At 53.3% G+C, this 15,896-nt stretch overlaps 2 protein-coding genes across 3 annotated transcripts; one reads left to right on the forward strand and one right to left on the reverse strand.

The window, feature by feature from the left end:
- Window positions 1-3,897: 3,897 nt before the first annotated feature.
- EGR2 (early growth response 2) lies at window positions 3,898-8,227 on the forward strand. Of its 2 annotated transcripts, XM_041747197.1 has the most exons (3): window positions 3,898-4,186; window positions 4,287-4,395; window positions 5,763-8,227. In XM_041747197.1, the coding sequence occupies exons 2-3, from the start codon at window positions 4,377-4,379 to the stop codon at window positions 7,010-7,012; spliced, it is 1,269 nt and encodes a 422-aa protein (XP_041603131.1). In that variant the 5' UTR covers window positions 3,898-4,186; window positions 4,287-4,376; the 3' UTR covers window positions 7,013-8,227. The 2 variants fall into 2 exon arrangements, with proteins under 2 accessions (XP_041603131.1, XP_041603130.1); XM_041747196.1 differs by having other exon boundaries at window positions 3,898-4,395.
- Window positions 8,228-10,980: 2,753 nt separating this feature from the next.
- On the reverse strand, window positions 10,981-15,289 carry ADO (2-aminoethanethiol dioxygenase). Its single transcript, XM_041750124.1, has one exon. It carries the CDS (start codon window positions 15,025-15,027, stop codon window positions 14,215-14,217), a length of 813 nt encoding a protein of 270 aa, XP_041606058.1. The 5' UTR covers window positions 15,028-15,289; the 3' UTR covers window positions 10,981-14,214.
- Between the last annotated feature and the right edge of the window lie 607 nt (window positions 15,290-15,896).

Genomic DNA, 15,896 nt, shown 5'->3' on the forward strand with positions numbered 1-15,896 from the left:
GCAAATGTTAACATTATTTGTGATATGCCTCATGGCTGATCGTGATTCTAAGTCCACATCATGGGGGAAAGAAAAGCTGGAGACCCCTTACAGAGGAGACTGAGTGCTAGCTGGAAGCCCCCGGCTGCTACGCTTGCTCTTCCCTCCCACCCAATCCCCCAGGCACAGGGGCAAGCCCACCAAATGCTCCTCTCCTTCCTTTCCCCTTCCCTTTTTGGATCTGGAATTCAGGACAAAGCACATCTGAATCTGGCATTAATAATCCTGACACATCTTGGAGTGCTCCATTTACTTGGGCCTTTTGACAACTCTATTTTAAAGAAAGACATTTAATTTGTTCAGGGTTTTTTTTTTTTTTTCCAGGGTTTTTTGGGGGGAGTGATTTAAGAATCAATTTATTTGTAAAGGTTGGCTCTTTTAGTTTTTTGATCAGAATAAGTTCAAGTGCCTCAAAGTAGCTGCCCTGGCACATCTCTGTACTAAGTGTCATTCTCTGGCACAGGAGGGGCTCTGTAAACACCTGCAGGGTTCTTCTGGTCTCTACCTCTTTCTTTCCTCACTTACACCCTCCTGGAAGGATCCTGGGCGCCCCACTTCTCCTATTAGAGGGCCTATTAATTTGCTGGCTCTGTGCCAACCTGCTTACTCCATCCGTAACCTAGGTCTAGAGCGCCCGAGAATTCGAATTCTGCCTTCATCCTGGGGAGGAGTGTGTGCCCACGGCGGCCCTGCGGCCCTTGCCCTTTGAGAGCCCTGACCTCAGCTTTCCTCTCCTCAGAAACGCCGAAGAAAAGAGATGAAGTTGGCGAAGGTGACCCATTCCTTCCCTAGTGGGCCGACCCGGGCTCTGCGTCCCGCAAGAGCTGTTCCCTTTCCGGAACCGCGTTTTCCTGCGGGAAGGATGTAGGGACCGGAGCACTGTCCTTGGAATCCGGAGGCCCGGTTGCAAGGCGGGCGCCACCACTTACAGCGGCGTGACTTTAGGCAGGTCGCTTTGGCTCTCCTGGCGCCGGTCACGGAGTGGTTGGCTTGACTTCGTTCCAGCACCGCTCTTCAGTCAAGAAGAAAAAGAAGAAGGTGCCTACAGGAAGTATCTACAGAGCCGCTTCCAGCGGGGGGGGGGCGGGGGGCTCCCACCCAGGACTGGCCCCAGGCGCCCTCCCGGGAGCCCGCGGAGCCTCGCCGCCGCCGGGGCTGCCCGCGCCCCAGGCCGCCCCCCGGCCCCGCCCCCGCCCCCGCCCCCCGCCCCCCGCCCCCCGCGGGCCCGGCCGGTGCGGCCCCTCAGAGGTGTGAGTTATTAGCGAGCCCGGGATAATTCCAGAGGGTCCGTCACCCCCACTTACTCTAACGCGCTCGTCAGACGGGCCAGGCCAGCCCGCCTCTCCTGGGGGGGCCTTCCGGGTCGCACCCGCCGCCCCAACTCGGCCTCCTCCTCCGGCAGGGGTGGCCGCCGAGCGCCGCAGGTGCCCTCTGCCAGGGCCGCCCCCGCCCGCGACCCCGCCCGCGCCCCCGCCCGCGCCCGCGCCCCGGCCTCTGCGCCCTTCCCAGCGCCGCGCGGGCGTCCAGGAGCTCCCCCTCGGGGCGGCGCGGGGCGGCCCCGGAGACTCGCCCGCCCATGTGCGTGGAGGGGAGCGAAGCTTCGGCAGCCGCCGCGCCCGCTGCGCGCGTGTGGTGCCTCACCTCGGAGGCCGGCGGGGCCGCAGCCCGAGGCCCGCGGCCGCGACCCGCATTTGCATAACCTGCCCCCCCCCCGCCACTTCTGTCGGACTCCAGGCTGGAGATGCGAGTCGGGCTCCCCTCCGAGGCGCCGTCTTGCCGGTGGTCAGCGCGGGGCCCGCGGGGCCGGCCGGAGCGCGGGCGGAGCGGGCTGGCGCACGTGGTAAGCGAGCGGCGTTCTCTTCGTGTTTTCTCCTTTTCTTTTCTTTTTCTTTTTTTACGAAATGGGACTTTGCACGTTTACGCCGAGGGTGGGGTCTCTACAAGGGCGCTAACGTCCCCGCGATTTCCTTCCTTTCCCTTTTATTTTCATCTCCAATGGGGAAAGGGCGCGCGACGCGAGCGACGAACTTTCCCCGACTCCCTTCCTGGGCGCTGGAAGTCGGGCAGGTGGCCGGCCGCCCACGGGACGGCTTCGCGGCGGGCGGGGGGCACGCGACGCCGGCGCGGAGCAGCGGAAGCCGCCGGCGGCCTCCCCGCGGTCCCGACCCGCGCGCGCTCGGGCCGGGAGGGAGCGGGCTGGCGGCGGCGGCGGCGGCAGGTGAGCGGCGCGAGAGCCGCCTGCAGCGCGCGCTTCCTCCACGGCGTGGCGTCGTGGCTCTCGCCCGCCGGGGTCCGCACGAGGCTGCGGCCGTCCCGGGCCGGGGGGCGGGCGGGGGCCGGGCCGGGCCGCGGGCGCTGCCCCCGCGCTCTGGCCCAGCTGCTGTCGGTTTCGGGGCGGCGCGGAGCCAGGCGGCGGCGGGCTCGGGCCCCGGGACCACCTCCCGCGGGCGTGCTGCGAGCCAGGACCCGCCGCTGTCTGGGCCCCCTTAAAGTTCTCAAAAATTCCTTCGGGAACTAAACGGGAAGGTCTCCATGCGGGGCAGTGTGGTTGCGGCTGTGGTGGTTTACGTGTTCACTCCAGGAGGGCAGCGCGTGTGGGGTGATGGCGGCCGGGAGCTGGGGTGCGCGGCGCGGCGCGGCGCGGGCTCCCCGGGGCGGCTCTCGGCGGGGCCAGGCGGCGAGGCTCTTCCGAGCGTGCGTGTTGCGGGGTCGGGCCCGGCTGCGGGCCGGCGCGCCCGTCGGGGGCCGGAGGAGGCGGGGCGGGCGCCCGGCGCGCTGTCAACAGGGAGGTGTGTAGCGTAAGGTGTGCGAGTGGGTGTGTGAGAAGGCAGCGGGGGCGGGAGTGTGTAGCGGAAGTGGAGCGCGTGTGCGTGTACGAGTGTGTGTGCGCGTGTGCGTGTGCGTGTGCGTGTGCGCGGCGGGGCAGGGTGAGTGTCCAAGCCTCCATCTGGACGCCCCCGCACAGCCGACCGCCCAGACGCGCCGGGAAGGGCGCCCGCTCCGCGCGCAGCTGAAGGGGGCGGGGAGCGCGCGGGCAGAGCGAGGGGGTGTCTCCGGCTGAGGACTTCTCTCGAAGCTCGCCGCAGTTACTCTGCTCCTCCTGGGGTCTACCCCCAGCCCCAAGGCGCCCGAAATACTTAAACAAACAAACAACCCCGACCCCGTTCCGTTTTCGCTCCTGTATAAATAGCACAGACTTTCCAAAAAAGCAATACCGCATTCACTCTTATCACCAGCCACTTCTTTCCACCAAGTAATTCAGAAAAAAACAGTCAGCTTCCGTGAATGCATGCAGCTTTTTTTTTTTTTTTTTCTTAGCTGCCTCCTTTTGCTTGCGGTTTTGAGCTGCCAAGAAAGTGAGTAGGGGTTTGACTGTAGTGTCTCGGCTCCGCTCGGTTTCTTTCCGAAGTTTAATTTTCCGGAATGGCTCCCAAACAAGGGCTGGGGAGGCGGGGCCGCCGGCACCGGATCTTCGCCTTTTTTGGAAAGTCCCGGAGAACCGGAATTCCTCCCCGCCCGGGGAGGCCTCGCCGCAGCTAGGACCCGCGAGCTCTTCCCCCCGCGGCCGGAGCCGCCCCCGCGGCGCCCCCGCCCCCCGCCGGGCCCTGCGCCCCGCACGCGGACTGGGGCTCGGGCCGCGCGCCCCGGACCCCCGCGGGTCCCCGCTGCCCGGGAGCTGGGAGTCGCGAGCCCGGCGGAGCCCGCGCTGCCGAGCCCGTATGCAAATCGGCCATGTGACGGCAAGAAGCCGCCTGGCCCAGCCCTGTTCCTCAGTCCATATATGGGCAGCGACGTCACGGGCATTGAGGCCCTGCCCATAAATACTTACAGCAACACTTTCCGTCTAACCGAGAGAGCAGCAATTGATTAATAGCTCGGCGAGGGGACACACTGACTGTTATAATAACACTACACCAGCAACTCCTGGCTTCCCAGCCGGAGCGCAGGAGAGAGAGTCAGTGGCAAATAGTCGTTTTTCTTCTTTCTTAGGAAAAAAAAAAACAAAAACCAGCAACTTGTTTGCTAGTTTTATTTGTTGGATTTTTTTTTTTTTTTTTGTGGTTGCTTTTAAGCGTGGAGGGCAAAAGGAGACACCAACTTAGACTCAGTCCAAATCCTCTCCAAAACGGCTTCTCTGACGCTCCAGGTAGAGAGGGAGTTGGGTCTCCAGGTTGTGCGAGGAGCAAATGATGACCGCCAAGGCCGTAGACAAAATCCCAGTAACTCTCAGTGGTTTTGTGCACCAGCTGTCTGACAACATCTACCCGGTGGAGGACCTCGCCGCCACGTCGGTGACCATCTTCCCCAATGCCGAACTGGGAGGCCCCTTTGACCAGATGAACGGAGTGGCCGGAGGTAAGCCGCACGTCCCCTCCGCGGGCCGGGCCCCACGCGGCTCGAGGGTGGTGGGTGGGGTGCGGTGCGTGTGCAGGACTTGGAGGAGCGCGTTGGGGCACGAGGCGGACGCTGCTGCCCGCACGGGGCGCGCGGGGAGCCGGCGGGAGCGAGGGCCGGCTCGCCGGGGCTGGGCGCGCGGGCAGATGCACCGGGTCGTCGGCGAGCGTGCGCCGCGGCGCGCCCAGCCCCCGGCGGGCGCGGGGAGGGGAGTAGAGGAGGCGGCCCCCCGGGCTTCGGGCTTGTGCCGGCTGCTGGGCCGGCGGCGGCCGGGCCTCCCCGCTCCCGGGGCAGGGGCAAAGTGATGGGAAAGTTCGGGGCTCCGGAGGAGAGCTGGAGAGCCGGGCGGCGGCGCAGCGCCGGGGGAAAGCGTCCGCCGCTCCCGCCCGGGCAGAGCCGACCCCGGGGAAACCTCCGAGCGCGCTCCGCGAGCGGCCAGAAGGAGCGCCCCCACCTGCGCGCCGCCCGCGAAGTTGAGGGGGTTGGCGAGGCGGGAAGGAGGAGGAGGACGAGGAGGAGGAGGACGAGGAGGAGGAGGACGAGGAGGAGGGCGCACCACGGCGGGAAGCAGCCCCCTGGCTGCCGAGGGAGGCCCGCGGGGGCACGGGCGCCGCTGGTTGCCTTGGCGATGCGCTGGAAAGTGGTCTCCCGCGGCCCCCGCTCCTTCCTCGAAGATCCGCCGCGGGCCTGGGGCTGGGGCGTGCGGGTGTGGAGCAAGGCTGCGACGGGGGGAAGGGAAGGAAACCTACAGCTTTCTTCCACCCGGCGCCCCATACCCTCCAGCAGCCGTCAGCTGTAGCGCAGCCGGGGACGGAGGGAGGGAAGGCACCGCGGATGGGTAGCAGCCAGGAAATCACTGATCTCTTTCTCGGGCTCCCCTCTCGGGCGGCACTGGCTGGGATGATCAGTCTCCTGGCTAGTGTCTGCCCTGGAGCCCCGGCCGTGGGACGCCCCCCCCCCCCCCCCCAGACAAAGGAGAGCGAGAGAAGTTCCAGGCAGATGGGGAATTTTTAATATTGTTGCTATTATTGGGTGTTTTTATTGGGGACGAGAGCCACAGATGGCTGTGTGTGGGGGTTGGGAGTAGCTCATCCTGCTTTCCTGGAGGTAGTTTGAGTCCCAGACTGTCACTGGCTGCCAGTGGGATCCTGGGCTACCCTCTTCTTGCTGTCTCTGGGCTGCAGTCTTCCCACCTGTTGGACTCTGCCCCAGCTCTACTGTGCTAGGATCCTGGGATTTGGGAATGGACCTATGTTTAGAGGGGATGAAAAGGGATTCTTGGCTGCATTCTCATTGCTCCACCTCCATTCTTTCTGTTCCCTCCCCAGATGGCATGATCAACATTGACATGACTGGAGAGAAGAGGTCCTTGGATCTCCCATATCCCAGCAGCTTTGCTCCGGTCTCTGCACCTAGAAACCAGACCTTCACGTACATGGGCAAGTTCTCCATTGACCCCCAGTACCCTGGTGCCAGCTGCTACCCAGAAGGCATCATCAATATTGTGAGTGCAGGCATCCTGCAAGGGGTTACCTCCCCAGCTTCGACCACAGCCTCGTCCAGTGTCACCTCTGCCTCCCCCAACCCACTGGCCACAGGACCCCTGGGGGTGTGCACCATGTCTCAGACCCAGCCTGACCTGGACCACCTCTACTCGCCACCGCCACCGCCTCCTCCTTATTCTGGCTGTACAGGAGACCTCTACCAGGACCCCTCGGCGTTCCTGTCGGCAGCCACCACCTCCACCTCCTCCTCTCTGGCCTACCCACCACCTCCTTCCTACCCCTCCCCAAAGCCAGCCACGGACCCCGGTCTGTTTCCCATGATCCCAGACTACCCCGGATTCTTCCCATCACAGTGCCAGAGAGACCTACATGGTACAGCTGGCCCAGACCGCAAACCCTTTCCCTGCCCTCTGGACTCCTTGCGAGTCCCTCCTCCACTCACTCCACTTTCCACCATTCGCAACTTTACCCTGGGGGGCCCCAGTGCTGGGGCCACAGGGCCAGGGCCCAGTGGAGGCAGTGAGGGACCCCGGCTGCCTGGCAGCAGCTCGGCAGCCGCCGCCGCCGCCTATAACCCACACCACCTGCCTCTGCGGCCCATTCTGAGGCCTCGCAAGTACCCCAACAGGCCTAGCAAGACCCCAGTGCATGAGAGGCCCTACCCGTGCCCAGCAGAAGGCTGTGACCGGCGCTTCTCACGCTCCGATGAGCTGACCCGACACATCCGAATCCACACGGGACACAAGCCCTTCCAGTGTCGGATTTGCATGCGCAACTTCAGCCGCAGTGACCACCTCACTACCCACATTCGCACCCACACTGGCGAGAAGCCCTTTGCCTGTGACTACTGCGGCCGCAAGTTTGCCCGGAGTGATGAGAGGAAGCGCCACACCAAGATCCACCTGAGACAGAAGGAGCGCAAAAGCAGCGCCCCCTCCTCAACCGTGCCAGCTGCCTCTACAGCCTCTTGCCCCGGGGCCTCGCAGGCTGGGGGGCCGCTGTGCAGCAGCAACGGCAGCACCATCGGCGGTGGGTCCCTTGCCCCTTGTTCCTCTCGGACCCGGACACCTTGAGATGAGACTCGGGCTGACACACCAGCTCCTTGAGGCCCCGGAGGCCCCTTGTCCACTGGTCCAGTCGAGCTGCACAACAAACACTACCACCCTTTCCTGTCCCTCTCTTCCTTCCTTGGGCAAAGGGCCCCCTGTCCACTTAGAGGCAGGTCCTTCTTAAAACTCAGCCCACCTTAGTTTCTCTTAGGTGAGTTGACTAGCACCCCAAGGTAATAGGGGAGGCTTAAAAAGGGGTTGGGTGGGGGCCCCTGGCCTAGAGGGCTGAGGCCTGACCCTGCTTTAAAAGGGTTGTTTGACTAGGTTTTGCTTCCCCTTCTCTTGTGTTTTGTCCCAGTACGATTTTTTACTCTGAATGTCAGAGTTGATTTGAGACTTTTTCTACAGTAGGTTGGGAGATGCTGAGCCCTTCAGGTGGGGGCAGCAGGAAGAAGCAAAGCTGATGTGCACTTTATGGCTTGGGACTGATCGGGGAATGGTGTACAGTGAATGAAGCATGGCCTTTATGCTGCATTCTGTGGCCCTAGAACAGTGAATCAAAGCTTGTCTAGTCGTTCCAACCCTCTAAGCAATATGTATTATAAACTCAGAGAATGGAAGTGCAATGTGATGGGAGGGACATAGCAATATCTGCTCCTTTTTGAGTTGTTTGAGAAACTAAAGACTATTTTTTCAGTGTATATCCACTCAGATTTTGTGTATTTTTGATGTGCACTGTTCTCCAAGTTCTGAACCTTTGGGAAAAAAAGTAAAGCATTTATGATCTCTTGAAATGAGTCAGAGGTTAACTTATTTAAAGGGGGATGTACATATATTCTCTGAAACTAGGATGCATGCAGTTGTGTTGGAAGTGTCCTTGGTGCCTTGTGTGATGTAGACAATGTTACAGGGTCTGCATGTAAATGGGTTGCCTTACTATGGAAAAAAAAAAAAATCATTCCCTGGGTTAGTATCGCTGTATATTTCTGCCTATTAATATTTGGATTTTTTTTTTTAGAAAGTATATTTTTGTATGCTCTGTTTTGTGACTTAAGTGTTACCTTTGTAGTCGAATTGCAGATAAGAATGTAAATAATATTACTGGAGCTGACTTGTTTGGTTATTAGCTCTTAATAGTTGTGGAAATATAAATGATTTATTCTAATGCAAAACCACTAACTGAAGTTCAGATAATGGATGGTTTATGACTATAGTGTAAATAAATACTTTTCAACAATATTTTTGCTGCAGAAATCATTTATGAAAGATTTCCTGGGTGGGAATTCCATAGTCATCCAATGGCTTTTAGTGCTTTGACCAAGCCAGGATCTCCGAGGTTTCTCTGCTGGCCTTTGAACACCAGTCTGTTCACCCCCAAAGCAATCTCCATTCATAATCAAACACTAGTGTTCCGGGGATTTCCCCCGTGCATTAGTGTAAAAGTGGGGAGGCGTTGTTTTGACTCATTGTTCCGTCCTCTATAACAGCCTATAGCTTCTCTTGGCTCCTGAGTGGGCTCCGGAAAATAAATACTTACAAACAAGTGCCCACTCGGAGACTACACATTTGTGGCTGCTTTCAGAACCCTGACCAAGGCCAGGAACTCAGACGAGATGTGGCTTTGTGGAAAGTGTGGTGGCGTGGTCAAGCTGGAAATGACTTTTAGGTTCCAGGATTAGTCTCATGACCACAGAAAACTTTTTGAAAAATGCTATCACCTTTTCAGATCAAAAATGCACTCAGACACTGCTGAAGACAGCATTAATGGGTTGTCAAAGGAATTACCCCAGGACTCATTTCTCTCTCGTCTGCTCTCCCTGATTACCCCTATTTGGAAGGATCACTAATCTGCGATTCGTTTGGTGGGTCCAGAGACTGTCAAAATACCCTGCTCATTAGATAAGATAGGTACACACCAGCCTCAGAAAATCTGAGACATTCTTTGATAGGCAAATTAAATAGGCATATACGGGCTCCGTCATGGTACTGCATAATAGTCTGCAACAGAATATATTATAGGGCTCATTTAACTGCAAGCCTTTTGTAGTGATTTTAAAATATAAATCCAAAGAAAGGTATCTACTGGTCATACAGAGTAAATGGGTTGGATCTCTTGTGAAGTTATTTTACTCTAAAATTGGGCCTCAGTAGCATTTAAGTTCATCCACGGCTTCTGGATCCTGGATCCTCACACAAGTGTAACACATCAGATACCCACTGTTCAGCTGTATCGTCTGAAAACGGTCATGTGTGTCCTTTGCCACTGTCAGCCTCCTTCATATGTGGTTGATAACAGAAGGCCTGAATTTTAGAACAGCAGACAGTGACAAGCTACTTTTTGCCCTTCGGAGCCCTGGAATTTTGAGATCGAACTTGTGGAGGTAATCAATCCTTCTATTTCCTCTTTCCTATTTCAAAGATACGGAATACCTCTTTTTGTGACTACAAAATAGAAATCCTAAACTTCAGGGCCAGACTTTTATAGTGACTGGTATTATTCCATTAGATTCATATTTCCTAGTTCATCAGCATATTATTATCCCCACTTGGCTAATTTTGTAAAAATATGTATAAAAAATGCCACATTTTGATAATTGTTTTTGAGGACTACTCCCCTCCTACCAAAATTTCAGTATATTAAAATATAGTACACCTAAGTTTTATAAGATCTAGAATTGGCTTGCCAATTTAAATTTCAGAACACCTTTAATCAAGATAATGTAAACAACTGTGTACAAAGCAGGACTTAAAAACGGCTTTTAAGAAGTCATTTTAAAAAGAGTAAGAATATTTTAATAGTCAAATCTGTTGCATAATCATTTTCACCTTGATGTGGGGTTGGTGAAGTGGCATAACATACCATAAGAAACACATCTTGGTGTTTCTTCATAGACAACTTGGTGGCTTTTACTTAACTTTAACATGTTAGGTAAATCTTTAATCAGATTTTACTCTCAGCTTTGAAACATTCAGGGTATTTTAATGCAGATGTCTAATTTTTTACTTTGCTCAAGAAATTAGGCATATAAAGCTAAGTCTGCTCCTTCTTTCATTCAATATGCTTTATCGAATAATATTTCTGATGGTACAGCTGTTACTAGGGATTCTGATTAAACTTCTGGAGAGTAACTGCTTGAAGATGATAATGCAAAAAAACAAAACAAAAAAGATCATAATACATTTGTGATGGTTCACTGCATATTAAAAATAGGTCTATTAAACCTAAGTAAGGTTTTCACTTATTCATGAATCAGTGTATTTAAAGATCAACTGTTAATGAAATTAAACCTAAGTGTTTGATATATATTAAAAATGGCTGTAGTGATATTTTAACTGTCACACACACACACACACACACATATGAATGAATGGTCAGCATCATCAAGTACCTAAGATGCTGCCAGTCCAAACTGCAATTAAAGTTTACACAAGGGACACCTGGGTGGCTCAGCAGTTGAGCGTTTACCTTCAGCTCAGGTCCTGATCCCCCAGTCCCAGGATCCAGTCCCACATCGGTCTCCCCGCAGGGAGCCTGCTTCTCTCTCTGCCTATGTCTCTGCCTCTCTCTCTCTCACTCTGTGTCTCTCATGAATAAATAAATAAAATATTAAAAAAAAAGTTTACAGAAACAGTAAAGAGAAGAAACATTTAAGTCCAAAGATTCCTTCCTTCACAGAAAAAATTACTTTTTGCTTTCTTGCACTAGTGTATTTTCCTTAAGTTAAATATAAAAGGATCTATTTTCTGTTATAGCAAAATATGATTAGACAGTTGTTTCAGATGTGTTTTCAATCAGATTGTTTCAAAGCTGTCTCAAGGAAATAGACTAAATGTATATTATTACTTGGGCTTTAGAATCTGTAGAAAGCCACCGGTTTTCAGTACGACATAATCCTACTGTATAGACTAAAGCTTTAATAGTAATTAAAATGTAAACATTATAGTAGTATTTTTCTTCATTTTGTAATAATCAAATAAGATTTACATCTAAACAATTTCAAACATGCCTTTATTTTCTGAAAGTACACTGATTTTAATCCAGACATGTAAACATCTCTGGATCTGAAAATTCAGTATGTATATGGGGCTTAACAAACGATTTCCTTGACAGTAGATGCTTCATTACACTGAAAGGATCAGCGGTTCGCTTGTTTGTAACCTGGAGTTCAGAATTCAGAATAGGAGGGTTACAGGAGTGGTACTGCCTCAGGTTAGAGATGAACAGTAATGGGCTGAACCCTTTATTAAAGACATACTGCTTCTTTGCTAAGCAGTAGAATTAGGGCACAAGATACCATCATTGGGATTAGATGAGCAGTAACAGTTTTCCTGGGATGCCAAGGCTGAGGCACCTACAAGAGGACAATGCAAAAGGAGGAATAAAGGGTGTGGATTTTGAGGAATTTAAGGGCTACTGGTCTTAAAAGTTCAGAGGACCCACTCCTGTTGACAAGTATTTCTTTAAAACGGGCCCACAATCTTCATTAATGAACAGCAGTTAGTGTAACTCAATCCATGCAAATCAAGTCTTTGTAAAAAAATCAGTTCTCATAAAGTAGTAGGTAGGTATATAATACTCTCCATTAATATAACTGGCTTTTGATATAACCAGAGAATTAAAAAGCTTTAGAAATACTGAGACAAACTTCTCACTCATGAGAGGCAATTATTGCGATTGTTATTCAACAGAAAAGTGGTATCATTGTGCTCATTAGTCTGTGTAGAGGAAGACAAGTTTTTTCCACAGTTGTTACTAAAATATAGTCTACATTGCAGGAATATATGGAAATACAACAGCAGCACATTAAGTCAGTCATGATGAACAGATTATGCAAAGAGGTGCCAGGTTTGTTGCACCACATTTTGTATTTGTATGAAGAATATTCTTGCCTTAGTGGCTCACTGAAACAAGTTATGTTTTCATCATTAATTTACTCAGAATTTATTAGTGAACCCAAAGTTTCACTGGTCTTATTGAACTAAATTAGAGAGTAGCATATTGCTATTTTGGCCTGTAACAATTCAGCTATTCTTTTGCAAAGCACCTTAGTTTTTTTCATTCAATCTGTTTGTACTTGAGAACTTTAAAGTTTGGAAAAACAATTACTCCTTTTTTACTGTCCTACTGCCAGTATGAGTTTGTCCGTTTAATGTACTCCAGGTTGTATTATATAGCATATACAGCACTATCAACAATCTTTCTAGGTCAATGAACTTTTTGCTATTAATTCAGAGCAGGTAAGCATGTGACTGATAACCATACACATTCATTACTCTGTTATTAAAAAAATTCATTTTGTGAACATTTTTCTAAGAAAATCATCATTTGCATATCTAGGATTCATTTTTAAACCGAATAGCATTAAGATCTGCTTCAAACTGCCCCCCCCCCAGGCATATTAAACTATACCAGAATGTGAAGCTACCATAAAACGTTAATAATCCTAGAAGAAATGGTTGGTATTGTTCCTGTCTCAGGTTTTAGAAGAGTGGCATTTCGCATTGAATAAGCATCTTTCATTTTGTTTTAAAAAAAATCATCAAGAATTTGCTTTTTTATTCTATTTAAAAAATTGGGAACAAACATTCCTTCACTCTGGGCCATAGTAACCCAGTGTGCACAAAGAGGCGAAGGCACATACTGTTTCTCTCCAGGGTCAACACTTTCCGCCAATAGCAAATCTCCCCTTATTGCAGACCTTAGAACTGGATTGCCATTTGGGCAAGTCAATCAAGAGGGCTTAGACAACAGCTGGGCAGATTTTAACGTGTTTATTTCTACAGTTTGTTTTTATTAAAAGTGTTGTGAAAAAGGAATCCTATAAATAGTAAAAAGAGGGAAACAATAGTGCTCCATAGCCTGAAGCAAATGGTGTAAATACATTTGTAAACAAGGTAAAGTTGCTGAGCTTACTAAAAGGACAAAAATAAAACTAATTACAGATAGCACAACTGTTTAAGAGGTTAGGAAGTATTTTGTCCCAAGTTTTGGTGTTCTAAAATGGCCAGCAGTACAGGTAATTCTTTATTCTGTAGCCTTGATCATCTCTGCCTTCTCTCTTCCTATAGAAAACCACACTGGATGAAGCAAACAGTGACTCTACTATTCTGAGGGGTTTTGAGAACACTGCCACCAAAACACAGCTGGAACCACCAGCCTCCTGGAACATTAGAGCTCCTGAGAGAATTTGAAACAGTCATCAACATTTTTCTCTATTTTTGCAGGAAAATACTGGAAGTAAACAGGGGCATGGAATTCAACAGCTGGCTAGGGGTGTTTTACATTCAGTGGTTTGGAAGCATAGATTCAGCTCCTATCAATCTTCTCATCAGAAAACACAGAATTACCCTATCACCTCTTAAAGCACACTAAGACAAAAAGTCATTTGAAGATAATACAATTTTTGCATTAAAGGTCAATCTGCATCAAGAAATCTGTTCAACTCACAGATCTAGAGACTCATGGGAAAGATAATCTGTAAGTGACCACTTGTCACTGAGATATGCAGGTGCTGAATTTCTTAGTAGATGCTGCCAGAGTAAACCAGATGTGGCTACTGGGCAAGAGGAGGAAAGAAATTAAATCTTGTCCTCTACATGCATAGTTTTGTTTTGGGGGTGATGCCCCAACTCTGGAAAAAAGATTTAACTGCCACAGAGAACTAATTCGGCAGGACAGCTCACTTTAAATAGTAGCTCATCTTTTTAAGCCTAGTTTTTACCAATGACTTGAACTAAAAACAATTCAAACCACTGGGTCATGCAGTCAATAAGTTAAAACTATAACAATAAGTAAAAGGGTACAAGGACATAAGTGTAAAACAAAACCTATTTACCCGGGGAAGGGGAGGTGGTGGGGGCATTTAGTGTATTTTGTATAGCATAAGGAAGAGAGAAAAGAATATTTTCATTATGGCTTTAGGATGGAAGCGCTTCAGATAGTCCCCTACCCCTTTTCCCCCAAATCAAAAGCCCGGTGGCAGTGACAGAGCCAGGAAACAACCCAGCCTACCCTCCTTCCCCCGCCCCCTAACCCGGCCCCGTGGCTGCACTCCAGTCGCCCGCGCTTCCCACGGCTCCGGAGGAAGCGGCTATAGCCCATTCCAGTAGATCCAACGCCCAGGCCTGGGGGTAGGGAGAGAGCCCTTATGGTGGGTCGCGGGGCAGCGAGGCCCAGATGTGAATAGGGCACGTCTTCGGCCCAGAGCAACCGGGCGCCGGCGGCTTCAAGGGAAGACTTTGGGACCTGGATAGGGCTCCCCCTCGCACCAGAAGTCATCGGCTTGCGGGGTCTCCAGGAGCCACACCTCTCGGGGCAGGTCACAGGCCGAGCTGGAGGCTTCCTTGTCCCTGACGGGCTCCAGCACCCGGTAATAGTGGCAGTCCCGGCCGTCGTCGGGGTCATAGGGCGGGGCCAGAATGTCCAGGAAGGCGGCGGGTCCGTCCACAGCATCGATCTGGTGCAGGTTGTCCTGGTGCGGGGTGAGGACGCAGGGACCGCTGGCCTCGGTGTACTCGGCCCGCGAGCGCAGCACGCCCGGCCGCACGGCGTCCCGCTCGCGGGCCTGCAGCGGCGGCTCGAACTGCTGCTCGGGCGGCAGGGGCCGCGGCTGCTGCCCGCCGCCCGCCTCCAGTTTGTCCATGCAGCTGATGCGCACGGTGCCATAGAGCACCTTGAGCATGCCGTGCATGCCCGGGTGGTCGTGCAACGGGATGGACGTGCCGCTCTTGAGCAGGAACACGCCGAGGCTGAAGCCGTCGGTCTCGTAGATGTGCATGTAGGTGACCGGCGGCAGGTTGGGCGGCAACGGCTGCAGCGTGGCCTTACGCGGGGCGATGTTGAGGTCCTCGGCGCGGACTTGGGTCAGCAGGTTCTTCAGCTTGCTCAGGTTCTCCGGGAAGCCCTGCGGCATCGGGGCCTCGGGGCCCGACGCCGAGCCGAGGTCGGAAGCGCTGCGGCCGCCCCCGCCGCCCCGGAAGGTGAGGCACGCCTGGCGGGCGATCCGTTGGATCAGGGAGGCCATGTTGTCTCGGGGCATGCTCCGCAGTTCCTCCGCGTGCCGAGGCCGGGCCCCGCCGCCCCCGGCTTTCCTCCGCCCCTTGCGGTCCCCGGCGGCCGCCAGGGCTGCCCGCAGCCTGGGGCGAGGCGAGCGGTCCCGCAAGTACGGGTCTTTCCGGCGCGCGGCGGCGCCGCGGCCAAGCTCAGCAGCCTCGCGCCCGCAACGGCCCGGCGCGCCCGCCCCGCGCCTCCGGCGAGCGCGCACGCGCACGACCCACACGCCGCACTCACGCCCGAGGAGCAGGTACCGGCCGCGCGGACCGTGGAAAGCTTCGCATTACGCCCGACGTTCCATTCAAGCGGCCCACACCTACGACGGTGGCCGGGCGCTCCGGCCGTCTTGCAGAGGCATGTCGGGACTTGTAGTCCGACATTGTGGACGAGCTCTGGAAGCGTTTCCTTTGTCAGCTGGAAGAGGAAGGATTGGATTTGTTTCTTATAAAGCGCCCTTCTCTGCGGTTCCAAGGTGTTTGCTTCTTTGAAGAGAAGGTGAATTGGGGCACAGAAGAGAAGTAGCCAGTTAACTACAACTCCCGGCACCCCCAGCAGGCGGGAGTGACGCACTTCCGGCAGCTGGCCTGTGGCGTGGTGGAGACTCTTGGCCACCGCTTGCAACAGGGCAAGAGGGTCGTTAACCTTCCGGCGCCGCTGGGTCTTGTTCCGCCAAGCCGACTCGCTCTTTCTCGGTGCTCTACCCTTGGAAAGGAGACTGTTGCGTTCACTTTCTGTCTTCCTGGCCATCTAGGCAGCACTGTCTGCCACGGAGATTCCTGGACGGCATCTTCGAAATCTTCCAAGTTTCTTAGGAGATGAGCGGGTCGAGGCCGTCCCCAGTGACCGCGGGCCCCG

Source organism: Vulpes lagopus, chromosome 3 (genome assembly GCF_018345385.1).
Source record: "Vulpes lagopus strain Blue_001 chromosome 3, ASM1834538v1, whole genome shotgun sequence".
NCBI classification, from domain to species: domain Eukaryota; kingdom Metazoa; phylum Chordata; class Mammalia; order Carnivora; family Canidae; genus Vulpes; species Vulpes lagopus.

Excerpts from the sequence above, each read along its gene's own strand:
- EGR2 (XM_041747196.1), top strand. The coding sequence starts at position 4,227 with ATGATGACCGCCAAGGCCGTAGACAAAATCCCAGTAACTCTCAGTGGT. Across the intron at positions 4,396-5,762 it reads GATGAACGGAGTGGCCGGAG|ATGGCATGATCAACATTGAC; the intron begins GTAAGCCGCACG and ends TTCCCTCCCCAG.
- ADO (XM_041750124.1), bottom strand. The coding sequence starts at position 15,027 with ATGCCCCGAGACAACATGGCCTCCCTGATCCAACGGATCGCCCGCCAG.